Source organism: Hylobates moloch, unplaced genomic scaffold (assembly GCF_009828535.3).
Source record: "Hylobates moloch isolate HMO894 unplaced genomic scaffold, HMol_V3 SCAFFOLD_17, whole genome shotgun sequence".
Taxonomy (NCBI): domain Eukaryota; kingdom Metazoa; phylum Chordata; class Mammalia; order Primates; family Hylobatidae; genus Hylobates; species Hylobates moloch.
Window position 1 is genome coordinate 77879163 of NW_026652292.1, and position 19963 is coordinate 77899125.

The following is a 19963-nucleotide window of genomic DNA, read 5'->3' on the forward strand; positions in this document are numbered from 1 at the left end:
AGGGGGCGGTGCTTGTCCGGGAGGCTCGGCCGCGCAGGAGCCCACGGCCGATGGGAGGCTCGGGCATGGTGGGCTGCAGGTCCGGAGCCCTGCCCTGCGGGGAGGCAGCTGAGGCCCGGCGAGAATTCGAGCGCAGTGCCGGCGGGCCGGCACTGCTGGGGGACCCGGGGCACCCTCCACAGCTGCTGGCCCGGGTGCTAAGCCCCTCACTGCCCGGGGCTGGCGGCGCTGGGCTGCTGCTCCGAGAGCGGGGCCCGCCGAGCCCCCGCCCGCCCGGAACTCGCGCTGGCCCGCAAGCGCAGCGCGCAGCCCAGGTTCCCGCCCGCGCCTCTCCCTCCACACCTACCCCCAAGCTGAGGGAGCCGGCTCCGGCCTCGGCCAGCCCAGAGAGGGGGCTAACACGGTGCAGCGGCGGGCTGAAGGGCCCCTCAAGCGCGGCCAGAGGGGGCGCTGAGGTTGAGGAGGCGCCGAGAGCGAGCAAGGGCTGCCAGTATGCTGTCACCTCTCACCATCACTGCCCTTGCTTTTGCTCTACGGCTGCTCAGACCCAAGGGGCAAGTTTCTCCAGGTATTTCCAAACCAAGGAGGGCTTTGTGTTTAGTTTAAGTCAAGGATACTGTCCCCTTTTCGAGGCTGTTTGGATTTCTTTCAGCAAAAGTAGCAGAAGTTATTACGCAGGAACTTTTTGTAGCATATAAAGAATGAGTCCTGATAGGTACTGTGATGGTTACTGTTAGGTGTCAACTGGATTGGAGTGAGAGATGCCTAGATAGCTAGTGAAACATTGTTTCTGGGTGTGTCTGTGGGGGTGTTGCCAGAGGAGACTGACATTTGAGTCAGTGGACTGGGAGAGGCAGACCCACCCTCCATGTGGGTGGGCACCATCCAATCCGCTGCCAGCGAGGCTCCAACTAAGCAGGCGGAAGAAGGTGGGAGAAGCTGGCTTGCTGAGTCTTCCACCTTCATCTTCCTCACATGCTGGATGCTTCCTTCCACTCCTCCTGCCCTTGGACATCAGACTCCAGGTTCTTCGGCCTTTGGACTCTGGGACTTACACCAGTGGTTTGCCGAAATCTGTGCTTTCAGCCGCAGATTGAAGGCTGCACTGTCGGCTTCCCTACCTTTGAGGCTTTTGGACTTGGGCTGAGCCACTACTGGCTTCCTTCTTCGCCAGCTTGCAGACAGCCTATCATGAAACTTTGCTTTGTGATCGTGTGAGTCAATTCTCTCTGATAAACCCCCTTTCGTAGACACATAGATCCTATAGTTCTGTCCCTCCGGAGAACCCTAATATAGGTACCAATAGGAACCTTACAACTTTCCCTAGATTCTGCGGGCTGCGTGGAGTTCACCACCCTTTGCCTCGCGATATCAGTGGAGGAAGAACAGAGGCACTGGGGTCAAGACTGAATGGGGCCAGACCCCAGCTCCAGAACCTGTGACCGCGTAGGTTTCAGAGACCCGTCTTCCAGCCTGGCCTCTGCCTTTACTGTGTGGCCCTGGGCAGGTTCCCTAACCTCTCTGAAACTCAAGGTCCTTACCTCTAGAACAGGAGCAATAATAGGACCTGCCTCACGGGTTTATGTAGAATACAATAGAGTGCAAAGTGTGCGACACAAGGCCCAGCACGCAGTAGGTCTCAATCAGTGGTCACACTGGTCACTGTCGTATAGGATGAGCCTTGGGCACACCTCCTAACTTTTCCAGCCTCAGTTGCCTCCTCTGTGAGATCAGGATTATAAAGATCTGCTTTTCAGGACGGCTATGATTTGTTGAGAAATAAAGTATCACACCATCATTTACACAATCATTCATTCATGGAGCCATTCATTCCTTCAATCATTCATGAATTTATGGATTTAGTCCATCATCCATTCATTCTCCAGTTCTCAAGGCTCCTGTGCTGGGCATGGCCAAGACACGCTCCCTTCCAGTGGGCAGCTAGGTAAGCAGGGGCCTGAGGAAGTGCAGGGACTGTCATCAGCAAACCCTGCTCCAGAATGGAGACAGAGCAGAGCATGTTCCACCCAGGAACCCCTTGGTTTGGAGGCATCTCCATCTCCTGCCAGCGCAGCTCAGGTTCTGCCGGTCCCTGAACCCTTCTCACACTCTCCACCCCACCCACCAGGGTGGGGTCATACGGCAGGGCTGTCAGAGGTGTGTGAACCAGAGCGACTCCATCTTGAATAGGAGCTGGGTAAAATGAGGCTAAAACCTACTGGGCTGCATTCCCAGATGGTTAAGGCATCTAAGTCACAGGATGAGATAGGAGGTTGGCACAAAATGCAAGTCATACAGACCTTGCTGATAAAACAGTTTGCATTAAAGAAGCCAGCCAAAATCCACCAAAACCAAGATGGCCGTGAGAGTGACCTCTGGTCGTCTTTGCTGCCACACTCCCATCAGCGCCATGACAGTTTACAAATGCAGTGGCAATGTCAGGAAGTTACCCTATATGGTCTAGAAAGGGGAGGCATGAATAATCCACCCCTTGTTTAGCATATCATCAAGAAATAACCATAAAAATGGGCAACCAGCAGCCCTTGGGCTGCTCTGTCCATGGAGTAGCCATTCTTTTCTTCCTTTACTTTCCTAATAAACTTGCTTTCACTTTTCTCCATGGACTCCGCCCTGAATTCTTTCTTCCGCGAGATCCAAGAACCCTCTCTTGGGGTCTGGATTGGGACCCCTTTCCGGCAACATCTTCGCTTCCTGTCTCTTTAAATTAAATTAAATGCTCATGGTTTTTAAAGCCCCTATCCCTTTGCTCTCACCCCTAGTTGCCATGCCTCAGAGGAACGGCCTCCACCCCTTTCGGCTGTTTCTTCTGCTAATTACCTCCATGTTTTGGAATAACATGTTCATATGCTATTTCTGATTTTCCAGTTTGAGATAATATGTGTAGACACCATGAAAGAAAAATCATCTCTCATATGGCCCCTCTGGCCTCCTTCGACGAGACTTTAATGGACAAGCCACCTTCCCAGTATCACCATCTCACTGTGTCCTGTTAAATCAGTGTCCATCATTTCTATGCTGTGTGAATAGGATTCACAGCTGGGCCACGGAAGGCACTATGATTACATTTCTTTCTTTCTTTTCTTTTTCTTTTTTTTTTTTGAAGACCGAGTCTCACTCTGTCTCCCAGGCTGGAGTGCAGTAGCATGATCTCGGCTCACTGCAACCTCCGCCTCCCGGGTTCAAGCGATTCTCATACCTCGGCCTTCCAAGTAGCTGGGATTACAGGCACACGCCACCACAGAGACAGGGTTTCATCGTGTTAGCCAGGCTGGTCACGAACTCCTGACCTCAGGTGATCCAGCCACCTTGGCCTCCCCAAGTGCTGGGATCACAGATGTGAGCCACCGCGGCCGGCTTATGATTACTTTTTGTTTACGCTGTGCCTAATAATTATCTAGTTTTTTGTTTGTCTAGTTTTTTTCCACATTGATCACTAATTCATTTGTGAAAAATAGAAAATTCTTCTCAATGTGTTAAAACTATCAGATAAGCTCTCAATTTCTGCTTCCCCAGCCCCGTAGATTTATTGTTTGGAAATTTCCATCTTCTTGTGTCAATCTGGACTGTTCACTCTCTAGGCCCACCACCCAGCCGTCACCCTGGGGACTCCCTCACTGTCACCTGGGGGGGTCCTTTTGTGTCTCTCCTCCGTGGTATCCCTGTTTCTGGGATCCCAGATGGATTAGCTAGGAAACAGGCTAGGCTGCTATAACAAAGAGACCCCCCAGTACAGCAGTTTATGCAAAACAGAATTGTATTTCTCTCTCAGGTCACCATCTGAGTAGGTGGCCTAGGCTAGTGTGCTGGTTCCAGGCAGGTTTCTTCTCTCTTGTCACTCTCTCTCTCTTTTGACCCACATTTTCTATCTTGAGATCTAAACTAGTTGCTCCAGCTTCTGAAACCACCTTTGCAAAATTATAACCGAGGAAATTATGACAGTGAAAAAAATCAGACCTAACAGACTCCATCTTCCTTCTAACCTTTAAGCTGTCCCTGTTCATTCCTGGACATAGGCCAAACTAACTTTGGGAAGGAATTCAGTTCATGGTTTGACTGAAACAAAATTGGTAACAGCCCTTTCCCAAAAAGACCCCCCTTCTTGCCTAGGGTCCAGTCTGCCTTTGCAGGACTAACAAATTAGCTACAAGATTAGAATCACAGTTCAGAGGTCATGCAGCCTCTGGCTCCAAGAGTCTGAACCTCCCCAAATTGCTCCTGGGGATAACATCATTATTGTAAAACCTAAGATCAGTGCTTGAGATATTTTGCAGACCCTGCGCTGGATGGATTAGCCAACACCACCCAGACCAGTAATCTGGCTCAACCAGTTCTACCATTGCACCTAGGAAGATAAGACATTAAGAAAACCTCACTTCAACCCACTATGATTCCATCTCCAACCTGACCAATCAGCACTCCCCACTTCCCAAGCCCCTACCCACCAAATTGTCTTTAAAAACTGTGATCCCGGCCGGGCGCGTTAGCTCACACCTGTAATCCCAGCACTTTGGGAGGCCAAGATGAGCAGATCACTTGAGGTCAGGAGTTCGAGACCAGCCTGGCCAAGGCGGTGAAACCCCGTCTCTACTAAAAATACAAAAATTAGCCGGTCATGGTTGTGGGTGCCTGTAATCCCAGCTACTCGGGAGGCTGAGGCAGGAGAATCGCCTGAACCCAGGAGGTGGAGGTTGCAGTGAGCCAAGATCATGCCACTGCACTCCAGCCTGGGCGACAGAGAGAGACTCTGTCTCCAAATTAATTAATTATAATTAAAATTAACACTCTGATCCCCGAATGCTTGGGGAGACTGATTTGAGTAATAATAAAACTCCAGTCTCCCTCACAGCCGGCTCTGCCTAAATTACTTTCTCCACTGCAATTCTCCTGTCTTGATAAATCGGTTCTGTCCAGGTAGTGGGCAAGGTGAACCCACTGGGTGGTTACACTTCCAGCACTGTGTCTACAGTCGGGCCAGCCTTTAGGATGGGAGGGCAGGTGAAAGACAGGCTTCTCCCCTCTTACAGCAGTGCCTGGAGCAGATCACTTCCGTGTCCTCGCTGTTGGCCCCACCTGGCTCTGAGGGATGACCCTGTGTCCAGATAACAACTCCAATGCGACGTACGAAGGGAAGGTCAGATGTCAGGGACAACCAGGAGTCCCTGCCTCATGTGTTTCCTTCTTTCCTGGTTTCGTGTTAGTGGCGCACACCCTCCAGCGACTTCCTGAGAAATTGCCTTTACGTGAATGGGAGCCAGTTTGAAAACTTCCCACCATAGGTCCATACCTTTGGGTCATCTCCCCTCACGGTGACCTGGGCTTGGTCCTGTGACTTGTTTTGGCCCATGGGACGACAGGAAATGTGACACAAGCAGAGACTTGAGAAGCGAGTGTGCCTTGGGGCTTATCTTACTGACCTTGGGGGCTCCAGTGTCAGAGACTTTGACCAGAGTGACTCCATCTTGAATAGGGGCTGGGAAAATGAGGCTGAGACCCGCTGGGCTGCATTCCCAGGAGGTTAGGCATTCTTAGTCAACAGGAGATTTACAGATGGGAAACAAGTGAACAATGTTTACCCAACAGACCCCGGACTTAACAGACCCAGGAAATGTCCTGATGTCCTGATACCTTAAGAACAAAAGCATTCTTAGTTTAAAAATAAGTTTGGTGGCTGGGCACGGTGGCTCACACCTGTAATCCCAGCACTTTGGGAGGCTGAGGTGGGCAGATCACCTGAGGTCAGGGGTTCAAGACCAGCCTAGCCAACATGGTGAAATGCATCTCTATTAAAAATACAAAAAATTAGCAAGGTATGGTTGTTGGCACCTGTAATCCCAGCTATTTGGGAGGCTGAGGCAGGAGAAGTGCTTGAACCTGGGAGGCGGAGGTTGCAGTGAGTGGAGATCGCACCATTGCACTCCAGCACTCCAGACTGGGTTACAGAGCAAGACTCCGTCCAAAAAAAAAAAAAATTTGCTTTAAAGATTCTTGCAGAAGGCAGTAGTTGCACAAAGATGAACAATCCTTAGTCACCAGCCCTAGTAGCAGAGCACACCTCTCCCAGGATTTTGTGGCTTTGTTGTCTTATATATAAACAAGCACTGTACCTAAGGCACATGCGTTCCTCCTCTTGCTCTTGGGAACACCCTGCTCTGCCTGTGGAGTAGCAATCCCTTCTTGCCTTTACTCTCTTAATAAACTTGCTTTCACTTTATTCTGTGGACTCATCTGGAATTCCTTCTTGTGCAAGAACCAAAAACCCTCTCTTGAGTCTGGATTGAGACCGCTTTCTGGTAACAACTGGGGTGATCACAGGGCTGGCCTGGGAGAGCCCGCTGGGTGAGAGAGATGCCTGCTGATAGCATCTGTGTTGCCCTGAGCCAATCAGCAAACCTGTGAGTGAGGCCGTTCTAAAACATTCATCCTCAGCTCTGCCTCCCAGCCCACAGGCGAAATTGTAAGAAATAGTCAATGTTTACTCTTTTTTTCTTTGAAGACACTAAATTCTGGGGTGTTTCATTACACACCAAAAGCTAACTGGTACAAAACCTTGCGTGGGTAAAAAGTCTTCATTTCCCTCTCAGGTGTAATCAATAGTTTGAAGGGTCATAGCCAGCATTCGAGGTCCAAGAATTTCTTCTCAGAGTTTGAAAGCAGCACTCCCTCCCCTTATTGCTGCTGGGAAGCCTGAAGACGTATTCTGATTCTCCTAAGCCATTGTTTACAGTGTTCTCAGTCTCCCTGAGTTCTGATCCTCAAAACGATGACCCTGGAAGTGGGTAGGCTTTCCACCATTGTGCCGGGCACTGTAGTTTCTTTCCATCTGCAAAGTTTGATTCTTCAGGTCAGAAAAATTTTGAATATTTTCTTTCCTCCATTTTCTTTGTTGAACTCCTATCTGTGTGCTGAGGCCTCTTTGAGGAGGTTAGCTTTGTTTATTTATTTATTTATTTTGAGATGGAGTCTCACTCTGTCACCCAGGCTGGAGTGCAGTGGCGCTATCTCGGCTCACTACAAGCTCCTCCTCCCGGGTTCAAGTGATTCTCCTGCCTCAGCCTCCCGAGTAGCTGGGATTACAGGTGCACGTCACCACGCCCGGCTAATTTTTGTATTTTTAGTAGAGACGGGTTTCACCATGTTGGCCAGCTTGGTCTCAAACTCCTGACCTCGAGTGATCAGCCTGCCTTGGCCTCCCAAAGTGCTGGGATTAACAGGTGTGAGCCACCACACCCAGCCGAGGTTATCTCTTTTTCTCACCTATTTTCTTTGGGATTCTCTTTGATTTTTTTTGTTGTTGTTGTTCTACTTCCTGAGAAATTTCCTCAACCGTATCTTCCAATCTTTGCAGAGATCTTTATTTTTGCAATCATGCTTCTAATTTCCATGGTTGTCTCCTTAGAGTCTTCACGTATTTCCTTGGCTACGTTTTCCATATTCTCTTATCTCTATGCAGATATCCATTATCAGAGTTTTGAAAACTGTATTCCACTTGGCACTGTAGCTGAAGGTTGCAGCTTCTTTTCCTTCCTCTTTGCTTGTTTGCTTGTTTTCGTCTTGGTGTTTTCCACAGCAGGGCTGTCCTTGAGTGTCTGGCATTCTGGGCTGTCTGCTTCTATCTCAGCAGCTGCCTGGAATCTCTGTGTGCCTGTGGCAGAGTGGGGATGCGTGTCAAACTGCCAGCTTCCCAGTTGGAGGCTTTGGTGGAGCAGTACCTTTTTTTTTTTCTTTTTTTGAGATGGAGTCTCACTGTCACCCAGGCTGGAGTGCAGTGGCGTAATCTTGGCTTACTGCAACCTCCACCTCCCATGTTCAAGCCATTCTCCTCCCTCTCAGCCTCCCGAGTAGCTGGGATTCTAGGTTCATGCCACCATGCCTGGATAATTTTTGTGTTCTTAGCAGGGACAGGGTTTTGCCGTGTTGGCCAGGCTGGTCTCAAACTCCTGACCACTGGTAATTCGCCTGCCTTGGTCTCCCAAAGTGCTGGGATTACAGGGGTAAGACACCGTGTCTGGCCAATGGAGCAGTATCTCAAGGGACCTCCAAGTGTCCAAACCTAGGTGTTTTCTCTCCAGCTGGCCAGTTTCCCAGTGAGGGGGCCTTTAACCTTCCCCGGGGTGTGGGTGGGTTGGGTGTGACCCGTTCTCAGTTGGCTGCCTGCCGCCAGGTCTTCCTGGGGTCCTGGTCCCAGCAGCCTCTGGCACAATCGCTGGGGAATGAACCTCCCACCTTCTGCAGGGGTGGGAGAGGGATGCTTGCTGAGGAAGACATTCGGAAAACCTCAATTTGCTCCCCACCCTCAGAGGTCCCTGGTGCCTCCAGGCCCAGAGCCTTTCTGGGGTTCTATGATGCAAACCAGTTGCCTTGTGGATGCCCCCACCGCAGGCTTGGGCTCTGCTCTCTGAGTCTCTAAGCCATTTCCACTCCCCCACGTGCCTTCTTGCTTCCCATCTTCAAGGCCACGGTCCGGCTCCTATTCTCTTTGTTTCGATCCCTTCTTTGACTCTCGAGCCTGTGGGAGTGAGGGTGTTCGATCTGCAGTGTTGAGCAGGGTTCTCTGGGCTGCTGCAGGGGACCCAGGGTTGAGCCCACATACACCTCGCTCAGTAAGTAGTCCCTAAGGACTGTGCAGGGCACCAGGGACACGGTAGTGAGTGAATGATGGTCTCTGGCTTCACATCCGTGTCCGTGCTCCGTGCCAGTGCCAGGGGGCCCGGGCTGTGATGGAGAGGAGCGAGGGCTGTGGGGCCAGGAGGAATTGAGGCTCCCAGCTCAGGAGGCTTTTCAGGAGCAAAGGGCGCACAGTTGGTTTCAGGAGGGGAAAGGTGTGAGCAGCGGCTGGGAAAACACACACCAGAATGTCACCTTCCGAGACCTGAAGCCCCCCAGGTAGCCAGAAGGTCCAGGACACAGTTTAGTAATTAAGACCTTGGGGCTCTGTGGACACGCTGCCCGCGGTCAGACCCTGGCCCCAACACTCACAGTTTGTGGCCATGAGGGAGTCACCCACCTCTTCATGCTTCAGTTTCCTTATTTATAAAATGTGTGGAAAAATCACAGAATCCTCTTGACCAGGTGGCTGTGTGGATGGATGAGCCTCCGTATACAGCCTGGTGTGTCCCCTGTGAATACTAGGAATGACATGGGGGGCAGGTCAGGCAGGAGGGCAGGTCACTCAGGGGTGCCCCGCCAAGCCCCGGACCTAGCCCAGTGGGTGTCGGGAACCTCAGTACCTGCAGGGCTGGGGAGAGACGAGCTCCGGAGATGTCCAAGGAGGAAGAGCATTGAGCATCATTTCTCCCAGCCCTCTCAAGGCCACCTCTGCCTGCCACAGCTCTGAGCACAGGGTCTGGTGTGGAGTGGAAGCCCATCCATGTGTGCAGACCCCACTGGAGCAGGCCAAGCTGCCCCTGGCCAGGGGCCAGCTCCCCACCACTCCACAGGCTCCAGCCCTCACACACCTGGCCCTCTAGAAGCCCTGCTCACTACCTCTGCCACCATCTGGCTGCCCCTCTGTCCCTTGCAGCCCCATAAACCATCACCAGAAGCCCCCCAGGAAAGAGCCCTACCCTTGCCCTGCTCAAGAAAGGCAATGAGGTGCCACCAGGGCTACAGGCCCTGCTTTGCTGCTTCCCTGCATGCTGTGGACCTCCCGAGGGCCCTTGCCTGTGAGCAGGGAAAATCCCTACCTAAAGGGGTGGCTTTGTCACCAGGACGAAGGTGCCCAGGGATATGGGGTCCCTGGCACTGCCATGACAAATGACCGCAAACTGAGAGGCTTAAAAGAGCATATTTATTCTCTTCCAGTCTGGAGGTCAGAGGTCTGACACAGGCCTCACTGGGCTGAAACCAAGGTGTGGGCAGGGCTGGTTCCTTCCGGAGGGTCCCAGGAGGATCTGTTTCCTTGCCTTTTCCAGCTTCTAGAAGCTGCCTGTGTTCCTAGGCTGGTGGCCCCCTCCTCCATCTTCACATCCAGCACCGCTGGTCGAGTCTTCATGTCATGCCTTTCTGAGCCTTTTTCTGTTGCTACAGCTATCTCCAATACAACCAGGAACGGTTCTACACTTTCACGGACTTGGGTGATTAGATGGGTCCTACGTGGATAATCCAGGCTAAACTCCATCTTCAGGTCCATGACCTTAATCACATCTGCAAGATCCCAGAGCTGGCAATCAGTCAATGTTGGCTGAAGTTGGGTTTGGGGAGGCTGAGGCTGCAGGATCCATCACCACCCGGGGCCTCCGCACATGCCTGCCACTTCCACCCCTGGGGTTTGAATCCTGACCCCTCCACTTATTAATTCTACTAACTTGGGTATCAGTTAAATTACCTCATCTCTCCAGGCCTCCTGTTCTCCATGTGTACAATGGGTATAACAATAGCAACCCCCATGCTCTGCAGAAAGGAAAGCGTGCAGCCTCAACGAGACATCCCTTCCCTGTAGGGGCCGGGTGACCTCCAGCACAGCAGGACTGCGGGGTTCAGTCGAGTCACCCCACAGTGCTAAGGAGGAGCGGCATGCGCTCCCTCTATGTACACACACGGTCAGAGAGGTTAGTGAGTGGCCAGTGACACACAGCCAGGAAGCGGCCACCTCCTCCCTGTGCTCTGTCCTGGAGCTGTGGAACTGAGCGCCAATGAAGCCCCTGCCAGCAGACCCACAGAATAGCACCTGCCTTCCTCCTGCTGAGCCTGAAGCCCAGAATTCCCTCTTGAAAGCCAGAGGCAGGGCCTGGCTCCGGGCAGAGTGCAGGAAAACCCAGGCATGCGTGGGGCACTTACCCACTTACCCTGTTTAGCTCAGCCTTTGTGGCAGGTGGGGCGGGGCCTCTCTGGCTTCCTGCAGAATCCAGGTACCCTGTGGTTTCTCTCCCCCCAGGCTTCCATTCTCTGGGACCCTCAGGCATGTCTGTGGGGGAGCACTGGATGAGGAGTTATATGCTACCTGTGTGATTGTGAGCTAATTCTTTAACCTCTTTGAATCCGTTTCCTCATCTGTATCATATTCTCATGGAGAGTGTGAGTGTGTGTGGAGATGATGATGGGCTATGCACACCTGCTGCAAGACAAAACAAGACAACTATCATTACGGAGTGTCATGTGCCAAGCACTGTGTTTTGCACTATCCAAGTTAATCTTGCCCTTCCTCTCCCACCACAAACCTACAAGATAGGCAGTCTTATTAGCTCCATTTCCTCAGTGATGAATTCAGAGCTAGGGAAAGTTAAGAGCTGCATTAGGAGCTAGAGGAAGCAAACCCTTGATGCGAACCCAGCTTCCCAGTGCAAAGCCCATGGGCATCCCCACCGACTGTATTGCCTCCTGATGGGCTCCACCTCCATGAGGTTGGACTCACTAAAAACAAACAGCATTCTGGGCCTCGTTTTTGATGTAACATTTGTTATTTTATTGGAAAAAGCTGGTATTAACATATTTATAGTTTTATTCAACAATTGGGTAATTTGTGAGACACCAAAGAAAAAAAGAATGCACCTATGAGTTACAGAGTCCAAATTGATGAGAGCTGACAACTTGACCACCATGTATCCCACACCACCACCCCCACCACCACCACCACCACCAAGAGCTTCGTCCTCAGAGAAGAGCTAAATTAAAAACAAAACCAAAGAAACTCCAACAACTTCACAATGACTATGTGAACGCCCGTACATTCGAGAATACCAGGAAATGTAAGCAGAGCCAGGATGCAAGTCTGTGACTATTACGCTGGTCCTTCCACCGTTTCTGGTTTTGTCCCTCCCCCCGACACCTTTCCTTAACACACATTTTATCTTCACAGTTTGCTTTGGACATCATTATCTTCCAGGGATCCAGAGACACACTTTTCTTCAAAGAAGATCTTTTCCTTTCTTTTTTTCTCCTTTTTGGTTTGGTACCCAAAGTTTAAAACAGAAGTGAGGAACTAGGAACCGTATTAAGACCTCCTTTTGAAGAACATGTAAGATTCGTACTTTGAAGATGGTAAATGTTAGATCTACGTTGTGACAGTAACCTCTAGCTGCAAATACAAGTTTCTTCTCTTAACATTTGACTCACAAAGGGAGATGGATCGTAGCAAATATCCAAGTAATGGGTAAGGCCCTCAGAGCTGGGTTTTGGCTTTAACACGCTATCTATACAATTGACCACATTCTCGAACCTCTTTACAAGGGGGAAAAAAGTAATCCAATCCTTTGATTGTTAAATTTAATTAGAATAGATATGTACATATAATACTGTCCAGGTCAACTGGATTTTATAGTGATCTATAAACAAACATTCTTCATTCACGTTGATTAAAAAAAAATCAATGATCCATTTCCCTGTGTAAATGTTATATGGCCAGAAGTGAGTACACATGCACTTTGTGCTTTTACACACACAAAAGTATACTGTAATCCACTGAGAATAACCTCAGCTGCGTCTGTTTCCTGGGTTATATCTTGTAAAAAACAAAACAAAACCAAAAAAAAAAAGGTTGGATTTGGCTGGGTCTCTGCTCCCCGCTTTCTGAATCAAAATGCCAAACTACGTGGTTCTGCCGCGAGTCCATGAGCAAAGACGACTCAGGGGGGTGGGCAGGTTTGGTATCACCAGAACAGGAGCATTTACCATGGAAACACCACCGTCTCTGTGGCCCTCATTGTCAGAGGGGCAGAGCTCCCGAGGGACGTGTCCTCTGGGGCTGTGTGGTCCTTAAAGTAAAGGTATCCTAAAATGGTCAGAACATGCAATTTCCTTTCAAAGGCAGTTCAGTGCATTGGCTCAAGGAGGGTGCAAGCCCAGGGCGAAGTGGAGCCCTGGGGAGGGCCACACTCCTGAAGCCACCAAGCAGAGCGAGGAGCTCCGGGGGGTCTTCTCCATCTTCCATACTGCATCTAAGTTCTCCCGGACCCTTGTCATCTCCAAGTCTCCCATGTCCTACTTCACAAGACAAAGAGGCATTCCTTTCGAAACCTTCCATTCGAATGTCGCTTTAACACGAGCCACCCAGGAGATGGACTGGAGAGAACCTTGTGCGAAGACCCGGATGGGTTCCTGACACCACTGCATGGCATCTGCCATGGGTGACCTGTGCATCTGCTCAGAGCCTCAGTTTCTTCTCGTGGACAGAGGGGATCCTAAGGGTTCCCGCTTATCCCCAGCATCCAGCCCAGAGCCTGGCACGCTTCAAGAAGTTGGTGTTTATGGAGGAAATGAATGAACACCCACCTCACAGTCAGGAGGAAGATTCCAAAAAATCGTGCATGGGAGTCAGTGTCCGCTCCGGGAAGGTGCCCAGTGAATGCTGAAGGGTGAGGCTGCAGGGAGGGCTGCAGGGGGTAAGTCAACTGCCTCTAGGGCTGAGCACCACGGCCGGCACACAGCAGAAGCTCAGCAAATGGCAGGTGAATCAGATGAAGACACAGGCACACAGAAGACAAACCCCACTCCATTCCTCTCGGGAAACCGCACCAGACCTGGGACCTGGGATGTTTCAAGACGTTCAGAAGACCTAGGAGAGGAGCTTGCATCTGCAAATTCTCAGCACGAATTCACCATCCAAAAAACAAAGGCGAGATCATCAGCTCTGAGACAGGGCGAATTGCCCCATTTATAACCAAAAGAACCCCTGGCCGGCTCGTTTGAGATTCATCATCTGTCGCTGGAACCCTGATCTGGGACCAGTGAGGCATGGGGGAGAAGCAGCTCCCATCAGCTCCGGCCCCCGCAACAGGACGCACTGGAGTGAAATATTAACCCGGACGCATAAAAAGTCCTATTGATGTGGTAAAGACCGCAGACCGAGACGGGAAGGGACGTGAATGAAAGAACCCTGAACTGTAAGACTCCACAGTCATGTCCATTTTATGATTTGTGGCGGTGAACGCTTCCTTTCCTTTTTATTTTTTTAAACAGACAATTACTGCCAAACACAATTCTGGCCCAGGGAAGCTGGGGCAGGGATGGGGGCCCAAGCTTCCTGTGTCCACACACTGCCACCTCTGCAGCTGTCCTCGTCAGTGCCGTGACTTTCTTCCCCTCCTTGCATTGCTGTCGTGAAGGTCATGTCGGGGATGACTTGCATGAGGCTGGGTGGCAGGGGCCGGGATCTGCACATACCTAGTGCATGTCAGAGTTTACCTTGTCCTGGAAGATGTACAGGTTGTTGGTGGCGGCGATGGCAATGATGTTCTCAGCCGGGTGCCAGGCCGTGTGCAGGATCTTCTTGGTGAAGTCCAAGCTGTCCACACTGATGTCATCACGCCGGCGCTTGCCCCCGACGCACACGCGCCGTGGCTTGAGCACAGCCCGGGGCTTGCTGCTTTCCCTCGAGGCCTCCAGGGTCACGTCCCGCTTGGTGTTCCGGTCGAACATGCGGAAGAAGTTGTTGTAGGCCCCGGTCATGATGACGCTGGTGGGAGAAGGAGAGGCGTCAGGTGAGGAGAAACACAAGCCTCTTCTCAAGAAATAAGCCCAGGTGTGGGGGCTCATGCCTACAATCCCAGGACTTTCAGAGGCCCCGGTGGGAAGATCGCTTCAGCCTAGGAGTTCAAGACCAGCCTGGACAACACAGCGAGACTCCACCTCTACAAAAAAAAAATTAAAAATGACTGTAGTCCCAGCTATTTGGGAGGTTGAGGCAGGAGGATCACCTGAGCCTGGGGAGGCAGAGACTGCAGTGAGCTGTGATTTACCACTGCAGTCTAGCCTGGGTAACAGAGTAAAACTCTGTCTCAAAACAACAAACAAATGAAAAAGAAAGCAATCCCAGAGCCTACAGGGCCATCACTCCCTGGAAAGGGAACCCATAGCTGCCTCTATTCCCCTGTCTCTTGGGGTCTCTTATACCCCCTCACATGTCAGCGGCCACCAACACGCAGACTTTGGGGCCAGGAGCTAAGATCCTTTTTATGCTCTGCCCCAATCATCATGAAAATACCCTCCTGGCCAGGCGTGGTGGCTCACACCTGTAATCCCAGCACTTTGGGAGGCCAAGGCAGGCAGATCACCTGAGGTCAGGAGTTTGAGACCAGCCTGGCCAACATGATGAAACCGTGTCTCTACTAAAAATACAAAAATTAGCTGGACATGGTGGTGGGCACCTGTAATACCAGCTACTCAGGAGGCTGAGGCAGGAGAGTTGCTTGAATCCAGGAGGCAAGGTTGTAGTGAGCCAAGATCGCGCCACTGCACTCCAGCCTGGGCAATAAGAGCAAAACTCCGTCTCGAAAAAAAAAGAAAAGAAAATACCCTCCTGTAATTTCTGTTAGTCCAGGAGAGAAAGCTCTGGCCTTCCAAACGGACTGTGCGACCACAGCAGGAGGTAGACACGGAAGCAGCTGGGACAGAAAACCACCAGGCCCTGCTTCCCTCCAGGGGCCCGCCTGTCCCGAGGAGTTGGGTGAATAAACAAACATGCATTGCCATGAGGGGCGGGGCGAGCAGCGCTGATGTGCAGGGGCTCACTGCCCTCACCGTCCCGCTAAAGAGAATTCCACACCATTTCTCTGCTCTCCCTGCTCCTAAGGAGAAGGGGTTCCTGCCGGTGGGAGGAAGGATAAGTTCATCCACATAGTAAGAGGCAGGAGAGAAAGCACAGCTCTGTGGGCCTGCGCCCAGAGGGAGGGTTTTGGGGTTTGGCCTCTGCAGGGCCCTGGAGCAGCTGTGGGGTGTGAGGTAACTGGGGAGGAAGAGGGTGTTCCGAAAAGCGACCATAAAGAAGTTGTTCTGCTGAAGGCTCTTCAGAGAAGAAATCCTGTTTCCTTTTGGAAGCTGAGCTGGGCTTCCTGAGGGTGACCCTGCTCTGTGACAGAACCAGGCGGATCCCTGGGTCTCCAGGGGTTATGCACAGAGGACAAAAGCTCACACGTGAGCTCAGGCACTGCGGTCAGGAGGGTCCACCTGGGTCCGGATCCCAGCTCTGCCCTACCCTGACAAGCGCACTATCTTAATTTTCTATAAAAACTGGGGTCAGCAAGGGAATGCAGCCCCTGGTGAGCGTGAATCAGGGGACGTAGGCTGAACACCCCGCACTGTGCTGGGCTTGAGGCACTTTGCCTCTTGTTATTTACCAGGTACTCCTCGATCCTAATTGTCCATGTGACCAAAGCCGCACCCGCTTTATATGTGACTCAGAGCCTGGGACAAGGGAAGCGGCATGCGAGGGGGCCAGGTGCACGAGTCCCACAGAAGGGCCCTGCCCAGGCGCCACAGGCTGACTGGGGGAGGCCACACTCCCCGCGCCGACACAGGGAGGAGGCAGCCCCCTTTGTTCTTCAGGGAACAGTTCACAGAATGAACCTGGGTGATTTCACACAATGCTGGCTCTTCTGATCCATTTAGCGGAAGGAGAGCGACATAATTAAAGTCATTTGCAACCCACACAGTTCCTGATCCTCCCCCTGTTCGGGTGTGGAATTCAGCTGACACGTGCTCTGGGGGAGAGGGAGGGGCCCCTCTCATCCTAGAACACCAGGCCCCAGCACCATGAGAGTCATTCCTCACATTCATGCAGGTTTCTTAAATTCCAGAAGGTTCCCTTAACAGGGAAAAGGGCAGGTGAGCTGCTTCACCTCTCCTAGCCTCATCTGCATGTGGGACCACAATGCCAGCTGCTTTCAGCCCCAGTGCTCCACTCCTCTTTCCTTTGGGGAAAGAAAGGCTCCTGCCCCTGCCACCCACGGCGCCTGTAATCCCAGGTACTTGGGAGGCTGAGGCAGGAGAAGTGCTTGACTCCAGGAGGCAGAGGTTGCAGTGAGCCGAGATCGCGCCACTGCACTCCCTGTCCCTGTGAGCTGTCAATCACAGTGCTCTCCCTGCCCCCTGGCCTGGCCAACTGGGGCATGTGATATTCCTGTCCATGCTGATTGGTCCAAAAAGTGGGCAAGTGACCCACACAGAGCCAATCAAATCCTTCCATGAGAGTTTTACACAGTCCCTGGGAGGGGTTGGCTGGCTGAGGAAAATGAAAAGGGGAATGATTTGGGGGTCATCTCAGAAGAGGGAGAGGAAGAGGCCAGTGTGTAAGAAGAAGCAGGGAGGTGCCGAGGTGGGGAAGCATGGAGAGAAGAAAACGGCCGGAAAGAAAAAAACAGCCCTAGGGATACAGCATGAGCCCCTGGGGGAGCCTTGCCCGGGACTTCTCAGAGCAAGTGTAGGTGTGTTTGACTCCTGCACCCGAGCACGCTCGGCTGGCACAAATCCCTCCCCCGAGGCAGGACAAATCAAGGAGAACTTCATGGAGGAGGGGGCGTTGAAGCCGGTTGTGGGAGGGTCTGAGGGACTCCTCCAGGTGGGTAACCAGGGGAAGGGCAGGCCTGCCAATAGGATAGTCCACGCAGGATCACTGCGGCACCCCTGCCCCTACGAACTGGGATCTTGCTGAAGGCATCACACATGGTCTCATCCCCAAAGTGGCCACGAAAGCCACAGTTTCCTAGAACCACTTTCCAGCTGAGCTGACTTAAGGGCTTCCTCAAGCACACAGTGGAGAGGGGTAGAATGTGGACCAGAAACTGAGAGAGTCCAGCAGGAGAGGTGCTGCCTCTCCACAGCGCGCTGCCCATCCGCGTTCTGCCGGTGCTAGGAAGCCCTACGGCAGGGGCCATCGGGCAGCCACTGTGCGTGCGGCAGCAGCGGCACTCTGTGGGCCGGGCCAACTGTCAGAGGGGGTCACCAGGAATACGAGGGCAGCAACTGGGAGCCCGCGAGGATTCGAGTCTGCTTTGGTCTGCAAGGATGTGGGAACCTGGGGAGAATCCTTGCTTGTCTCCTGAGCCTCTGAGCCCCTGGAAGGCAGGACCTAGGGTCTGTTTATCTTGGGACCCCTGACCATGGGGCATGTTGTTCTCAGAACAGTGCTCAAAGTGAAGTGGGAGATGGCACACCTCTATGCCTTCTAGAAACATCCACAGCCACTGGACACACCTGAGGTCCCCAGTGAAGGGCTCAGAACAGGTTGAGTCATAGTAGCCCCCCAGGGCACCCCACCCATTGTGGGAGGCAAACAAGGACAGAGGTTCCAGCCGGGCAGAGCAGAGCCAGGTGTGGAGCGAGAGACAGTGAGGCGGGTGGGGGACCACTAGGACAGGGCATGGCTGGCGTGTAAAATGCACGCAGGAAGTGGCGGGTGGGAGGCAGGACAGGAGAGCCCAGGCTTGGACACCACTGTCAGCCTAGGGGAGTTCAGTGGCTTCTCCAGTCCTGGGAGCAGGCATCACCTGGCTGCGGGTGCCCCCTGGTGGCAGCTTGAAGGAAGGACGGGCAGTGGGTCGCAGCCAGCGGGGACCTACCCCGCAAAACGCACATAAAAGCTGGAATCAGCTTTTTACAGCTGCAGGTCCCTCTCGTCCGATTTGGATAGACCCTCTTGGGACCCACTGCACCAGGGAACCCCAAATGTGTCAGGGCCTGCAGCTCAGGAGCATGGGAGGAGCCCTGTCTGCTGGGGGTGTCTGGGATCTATCTGGGGGCAGGACCTAGAGAGAAGGTCCTGTGTCCTGCTGACCCAGCTGTGCCAGCCCAGCCCCAGGCCAGGCCTCCATCCTGGTTTTCTAAGCATCCTTTAGTGGCCCCCTGTGATCACCATGCCGGCCCCTCGCCTGAGCTCGGGCTCTGCTCGGAGACCCCTGAGGGCTGGGGGAGCTCCAGGATGTTGGCAGCTCTCTCAGAAATCTCCTTCTCTGGACACAATGGCTTGGCCCCCCACTTGGATCCAGCCCTGCTTCCAGGGGGCTCCCTCCTGGTCCTGTCCATGCCATGTCCAGCCCTCCCCTTATCCCACACACCAACCCTGATGGTCCCAGCGCTGTGCCCAGAGCCACAGGGAGTCATAGTGCGGCAGCTCTCACATGACCACCATAGTGCCGGCCACCCTCAGAGGTCTGGGAGAGCCCAGACCTGTCATGTGACTGATGCCATCCACAGGGTGGACACCCCCCTACCAGTTGACACCTGAGTCAGGGCTGCTGGCTCTCACTCCACCCTCCTTGCCCACCACACTGGGCAGGACTGCGGGGAGGAGGTGACAGTACATAGGCTCCTGACAGGTGGTATTCTGATCTAGCAGCCAATGTGGTCTTTATCTCCGCACTGTCTGTCACCTGGAGACCCACTTCTGGATCTGGGCAGCTGGACTCGGAGGCATCTTCTCCTTGAGGAAGCAGCTGTAGGAGACACTGAGAGGCCACCTCTCAGCTTCTGAGCTCGAAACGCACAGATGGAGAGTAGGCTTGTCCATTTCAGAATCTTACACCCGGCAGGACCCTGAGCACAAAGCTGATGTGATTTGGGAGGGCAGAAGAGGGATTTTCCCACCTCCAGAATGGAGGAATAATCCCAGAGAAGAGACACAGAGGTCAGGTGAGGGGCCCCTGCCACGGCCCCCTTGTCCATGCCTGCCCTGGGCTGAGCCCAGGCTAGGGAGACACAGGAACTCACTTCTGGCACTGGGGGGCCACTTTCCAGGCAGGTGGGGTTGAGAGACGGCTGGACCTGTGGATTGTGACAAGCCCTGGAGGGTGCAGGAGCTCCGAGGAGCCCCCGAGCTTCAGCGGGCCTGAGTGGGGTGTCACCAGGCAGAGAGGGAGACAGCAGTGGTGATGGGAGGAGGGGTGAGTAGACCGATGGTCAAAGCCACAGGGGCGCAGGGCTGTCTCAGGGCATGCAGGCGTGGGTGGATGATGGTGACCAGGTGCTGGACTACAGCCCTCCCCCCTGACAAGCTAGGAGAGGGGAGCACATCACTGGGGACCCTGAATTAACGAAATATGTTCCCACCACTGCCCATAGGGCAGACACCAACGTGGCTGTGAGGTTCAGTGACAGAAGATGAAGAAAAGTTTCATGTCCCACTGCTTGAATCTGAGCGCTGCGAGTTGGACCTGCTCTGGAGAGCGTGGGCTTCACCCAGACACCTGGACCCATTGAGGCTGAGTAGCCCCATGCTGCGGGTCACCGGGATCCC

At 52.9% G+C, this 19963-nt stretch overlaps 1 protein-coding gene across 7 annotated transcripts in view; it reads right to left on the minus strand.

Annotated features, from left to right (window-relative positions):
- Window positions 1-11397: 11397 nt before the first annotated feature.
- The window catches only part of PPP2R2C (protein phosphatase 2 regulatory subunit Bgamma), a 244447-nt gene continuing 235881 nt past the window's right edge, over window positions 11398-19963 (minus strand). For all 7 annotated transcript variants that reach the window (XM_032135887.2, XM_058429969.1, XM_032135886.2 and 4 more), the window contains one exon: window positions 11398-14410. In XM_032135887.2, the coding sequence (XP_031991778.1) occupies window positions 14119-14410 (292 nt within the window). In that variant the 3' untranslated portion in view covers window positions 11398-14118. The remainder of the gene's footprint in view (window positions 14411-19963) is intronic.